Source organism: Wolffia australiana, chromosome 2 (assembly GCF_029677425.1).
Source record: "Wolffia australiana isolate 7733 chromosome 2, ASM2967742v1".
NCBI classification, from domain to species: domain Eukaryota; kingdom Viridiplantae; phylum Streptophyta; class Magnoliopsida; order Alismatales; family Araceae; genus Wolffia; species Wolffia australiana.
The window spans coordinates 23,895,398-23,901,093 of NC_135836.1; the positions used below are offsets into that span (position 1 = coordinate 23,895,398).

The 5,696-nt window shown below is 49.6% G+C and overlaps 1 protein-coding gene across 3 annotated transcripts; it reads right to left on the reverse strand.

Moving 5' to 3' along the window:
* Positions 1-1,075: 1,075 nt before the first annotated feature.
* TRM17 (GPI-anchored adhesin-like protein, putative (DUF3741)) lies at positions 1,076-4,316 on the reverse strand. 3 transcript variants are annotated; one of them, XM_078571597.1, is made up of 4 exons: positions 4,092-4,316; positions 3,425-3,473; positions 3,157-3,350; positions 1,076-3,085 (listed from the first exon to the last, which is right to left on the reverse strand). In XM_078571597.1, exons 3-4 carry the CDS (start codon positions 3,337-3,339, stop codon positions 1,325-1,327), a joined length of 1,944 nt encoding a protein of 647 aa, XP_078427723.1. In that variant the 5' UTR covers positions 3,340-3,350; positions 3,425-3,473; positions 4,092-4,316; the 3' UTR covers positions 1,076-1,324. The 3 variants fall into 3 exon arrangements, with proteins under 3 accessions (XP_078427723.1, XP_078427724.1, XP_078427722.1); XM_078571598.1 differs by having other exon boundaries at positions 3,425-3,470; positions 4,148-4,315; XM_078571596.1 differs by having other exon boundaries at positions 3,425-3,470; positions 4,092-4,315.
* Positions 4,317-5,696: the final 1,380 nt, after the last annotated feature.

Consider the following 5,696-nt stretch of genomic DNA (forward strand, 5'->3'; position numbering starts at 1 on the left):
CTCTCCTCTCTCTCTCTCTCGCTTCTCTTCAGTTCTCTCTCTCGCTTCTCTTCTTATCTCTCTCTCTCTCTCTCTCTCGCTTCTCTTCTCTTCTCTTCTTTCTCTCGCTTTTCTTGTCTTCTCTTTCTCTCGCTTCTCTTCTTTTCTCTCTCTTTCTCTCTCTCTCAAGACAAGCCATGCCCGTAACTGCCAATAGCGGGACCGGGCGGGTGAAATGGCTGTAGCCGGCGCCACCTTGCTCGCCCGAGCTGCAGCTACTTGACGAAAACAGCGATGCGTCGTCCCCATGCATGAGGTGGATCTCTCTTTCTTTCTCTCCTCCCCTGTCTTTTTCTCCATCTCTCTCCATCTCTATCTTTACCTTTCATATTTTTCTCCCTCTAACTCTATAGTAACTTACTCTCTCTCTCTCTCTCCCCTCTCTCTCTATGTTTACTTTCCATCTTTTTCTATATTTTTCTTCCTCTAAATCTCTCTGTCTCTATCTCTATCTTTACTTCCTCTCTCTCATGGTAGAGGAGACGGAACTTGTGGATAAAAAAGGTTAAGATTTTTAATCGATGGGAGTATATCGAGGACAGTCCTCGAGAAGGACGCGTTGCAGCAGTGGCAGTGTTCATCGATGGCATCAGAGAAGAAAGCATCAGAAAGAAAAAGGAAGAAGACGATGACAGTATGCACGGGCAGCCTACGGTCTCTGCCCTCCACATGCACCAACAGTCCTCTCTCTCTCTCATCTCTGTCTCACCCTCTCTCTCTCTCCCTCTCTCTCTCTCCCCTTCTCTCTCTCTATCTATGTATCTATCTATATATCTATATAGATGGAAGGAAGAAAGAGAGAGCAACAGCAGCAGCAGCAGTGAAAAAAGAGGGGAACATGATAGCATCTTCGGAATTTTATAAGTCTGGCGTCATTCTCTCTCTTGATCTGCCTAGATGCTGCAAATGGATCCTGAATATGATAGAATAAGAGAGAGAAACACGAACTGCATGGTGTCCTTTCTCCTATCAGGGGGTCAATGTACACATGGTTGATGGAGAAAACGTCAATGGCTATACCGAGATAGCGACAGTGTGAGGGTGTAGAAAGAAACAAAGTCTAGAATCTTTTTTCTCTCTGTAACTCTCTCTAGATACTACAAACGGTGGCTGAAGATGACCCGCCAACAGAGAGAAACAGAAACCCCCGTTCTCCCTCTCTAAGAAGGCCAACTCCACACCATTGTTCACAAACGAACGATACATACAGACAGATGAAACTCTGAGAACCTGGTAAGATATGAAAACTTGAAGGGAATTAGAATTAATAGCCAATCCAAGAAGCTCAATGGAAAGGATGCCTCTGGATGAACTCGAACAGCACTTCCCCGACCATCTCCTCCGCCAATGCCGCCGCAATTCCGCCGCCAATCTCCTCCCTCTCCAACTCCATCATCTTACTCCAAGCAAATTCTGCCACCTCCATCCTCATCACCCGCTCCACCCCCGTCCCCGGCGGGTCCGTCGCGGCGCTCCACCAGCCCGTCACCCGCTGCCACACCTCCTCGGCCGGCACCCCACCGCTGCAGCCTGTGTGTGCCATCTCCAAGAGAGCCGAATTGGCGGCGTCGAACAGCAGCCGCTGCCCCGACCGCCGCTCCCTGCACTTGGCATCCTCGTCCTTCTCCAAGAACCTATCCAGAAGTGAAGGGTCCAGCGGGCTCTCCAAAGAGTGCCACCGCCTCACCGCCGCATCACAGCTGAGGCCGGCGGCATCAAGCAGCAACTTCACAAAAGAGTACTGATCTTGTAGCTTCGGCGCCGGGCGGCTCAGACTGCGCCTCATCGACCCAATTGGCGGCGATCGAGAGATCATCTCACGTCGGGGCTCAACAATGGCGCCCCCATCGGAAGACCGGGAGGAGCTGCTGTTGGTCGCATCGTCCGGCATTGCTGCCAACACAGACACAGGGCTGGGCTGCTCGCCAGCAGCCTCCGCCATCCTCTCCACCATTGGAGACGAGGTGCCACCATCGGCCTTCTCCTTTGTCTGCTTCTTGCTCCTGGAGAAGAACAGACTCGACACCTTCCCCTTGAACAGGTTCCTCTTGGAGGAGGAAGACGAAGGAAGGGATTTAGACCGGAGAAGCTCTGGCGGCGGCTCGTCTCTGATCAAGCAGAGATCCACATCGTTGCCTTCTTCCTTCTTCTCAGGAATGGAGAGCATCTCCCCGAGAGTGCTGGAGCTCCGGCGAACTGGCCTCTGGTGTTGTTGTTGTTGTTCTTTGCCGCCGCCACTGCCGCCAGAGGCCACCATAGCCCACCTCTCAGATAACCGCTTCTTGGCTTCTCTGACTACCAAGGAGTCGGGCGAGTAGGAGCCTCTGCTCAGGGAAGAGAGGGAGAAGGGGCTGCCCATCCTGTTGCCATGTTCCCAGGAAATGAGCTCAGAATCGGAGAGATTATCAGAATTGAAGGAGCTCTCGTCACCAGTGTAGCCGTTGGATAAAACAGAGGAGAGCAGAGCATCATCTCTCCGGTTTCCTCCGAGGCTCTCTCTGATCTGCCGAGTGATCTCCTTGGCCACGTCTCGGCAACTGGAGACCTCTTCTTCCGGCGGAGGCTCTGGCTCTTGCCCCTTCCTCGGGCTCGGCTTCAAGACCACAATCCTCGTCGGTGGCGGCAAGTTCTCCACCGATTTCGATGGCTTCAGAACTGTTATCCGCTTCATTGCGGGTGGTGGCGGCGGTGGTGGCGGTGCTGCCGCCTGCGATAACAGCGAATTGGGTTCTTCTAACAACTTGAGGAACAGGTCTCTGTTGGAGCTGAGAATCTCAAGCGCGCCTTGGAACTCCTTTGACTGGAGTAGGCGTTGATCCGTGGCCAACCGCTTTGCCTCCATGAATTTCTGCCTTACAAGGTCCATCCTCTTCTCCGGCGGCGGCGGCGGCGGCGACGACGCGGTCTTTCTCAAGCAGCGATCTTCCTGCTGCCCACGGCGGGCACTGTCTCTGCACGCCGGCTGCGATTGCGACGCCGGAAGAGCATCCAGACCCATTAACCTGGCCACCACTCCTGGAGAACTCCTTCTGGGGTCACAATGCGCCTAATAGAAAACCCAGTTAAGAAATTCAATGCCCAACGCGTGATCTTGTGGAAGAGAATTAGATTGCTCACCGGAGAAGAAATGGAATCTGCGGTGTTCTTCAAGCCTGAAATGGGTAAACTTGTCGATGTAGTTTGATGGGGTTTGTTTGATAGCATCTTCGTTCCAGGGGAGGGGGCTAAAATGTTGATCATCCTTCCCATGCATCCGGGAATGGGTTTCTCCCGCGGTTGCCAGCTCTGAGCGTCGTTCATCGTCACGAAATCTGAGAATTTCAAATGAAGAAGAGGGTGTTCAGAATACAAGTAAACTGTTCATAGCTACAGTGGCCGTGCTCACCATTCTAAGCCGGAGAGATGGAGATGGACGGCCAGGAATCTCTCATCTGCTTAAGAAAACAAACACAGAAGAACAGCCTGTAAGCATATGCAGGAGAGAAAGGCGCCAGGAAATACAGTTTCTAGTCTTTACAGTCAACCGCATCAAGGTAGTGGAACAGTAGAAAGGACGTGAAACTTCCAACAGTGGGAATCGGTGGCAGGAAGGGGAAAGAGGAATCAAGCAGGAATGAGGAAACAGGGTTGGAAGGGAAAAAGGGAAGGATGAAGAACAGTGAAGATTAGAGAGAAAATTCCGGAAAATTAGAAGAACAAAAGATAAAGAGATCCCAAGGAGCATCAGGATAAAAGGCTGCACCACCAGAAAGGAAAAAAAAAAGCGACAAATGGCAGAAAAAAAGACGCGAGAAATGAAATCACACCCGGACAACGCGTTAAGAAATAAGAAAAATCTGCATTCGAGCGCAAAGAAGAAGGATGATAAGAACTGGGTAATCGATCCCGACCAAAATGAAAACAGCCAGAGAATGCGGGCAAATCAACGAAACTGAGAAGAATAGGGAAATCCGTTGGCCATTTCCGGGAATGGGTGTTGCAAGGGAAGAAAGAAGACCTCATTCGAAAGAAATCGACCGGAAAGAACAACCAATCAAAGACCCATTCCTTACCTAGAAACCGGAAACCGAAGCAAACTCTTGAAATCTTCATACCCATCTCGGCCTACCTCCTCCTCCCCCTTTCCACCATAGATTTCCCCAATGAACTTGCTTCGTCAATGAGAAATCTCTCTTCTTTCTCTCTCGTTCTATCTATCGTTGCAGATGAAGAAGAAGCTCTGAAGTTCGTAGAAAGCTACGAAGATCAGAAGCCCGTGAGCTTACCGTTTACCATAAGCGGGGATCCAACAGACGAAAAAAACAAAGACCACAATTTCACAAAAGTCCCCAATTTCACCTACTTTTTAATCTCCCCTCGCAAGATGTAGAAATTACGAAAAAGATCATCTCCCGATGAAGTATCCCAAACGGTAACGGAGATCGGACGGTTGATATGGATTCTGGTAAGGTCACCGCTATTGGGCGGGCGACGGGAGAGGGTGATCGTTTCCTCTCGGTTACTGGCGGTGACCGTAGTGCAGCCAGCTGGGTAAACGGAAGACCCGGCTAGAGATGACGTCATTTTTAACACGTGGAGGGCGGTAATAATTTATTGCATTTTATATTTTTTTATAAGAATTTTTTTCGGGGACCCCATCTTGGCAACTTGCCACGTGAGCATTAACTGAGGGTCAACGACTTAGCTAAATAAAAGGAAGGATAACTAGGTAATGAATGTAATATACTTGGGCCCATTTAGGTGTATTTTAATGGCAGAAAATAATGGAAAATAAGAGGTTTATATCGGCATTATTTTTTCTTTTGTGGGTGAAAGATGGCTGAAAAAAAACCAAGTTATGATGAACTCGGCAAAAGCGACAAGGGACAGAGACTTATCCTTCCGGAAACGAAGACGGAAGAGACTTAACATATCGGGCCAAGAGTTGGAACTTCTCTCGCTCTATCGTCACTCTGACAAAAAAATAACAAAAATAGGGGCCGGATCCTCTCTGTCTCTCTCCCCTTCTCTCTCTCTCCCTCTCTCTCTCCTTCTCTCTCTGTCTCTCCCTCTCTCCCTCTCTCTCTCTGTCTCTCTATCTCCTTATCTCTCTCTAGGTCTTTCTGACTCTCTTTCTCTCTCTCTTTCTGATTCTCTGTCTCTCTCTGCCTCTCTATCTGTCTCTTTCTCTTCCTTTTTCTGTCTCTGTCTAGCTGTCTCTCTCTCTGTCTCTCTGTCTCTCCCTCTATCTCTCTTTCTCTCTTTCTCTCTCTGTGTCTCTCCAACTCTCTCTCTATCTCTCCCTCTATCTCTCTTTATCTCTGTCACTGTCTCTCCACCTCTCTCTCCCTCTCTCGGTCCCTCTTTTTCTCTCTCTGTGTCTCTCCCTCTCTCAGTATCTCTCTCTCTCATATCTGTCTCTCTTCCTCTCTCAGTATCTCTCTATCACCCTCTCCTCCTCTCGGTATCTCTCTCACGCTCTCTCACTCTCTAAGTATCTCTCTCCCTCTCTCAGTATCTCTCTCTCACCCCCTCTTCCTCTCTCAGTATCTCTCTCTCACCCTCTCTTCCTCTCTCAGTATCTCTCTCTCAAGCTCTCATCCTCTCTAAGTATCTCTCTCTCACCCTCTCTTTCTCTCTAAGTATCTCTCTCACCCTCTCTTTCTCTCACAGTATCT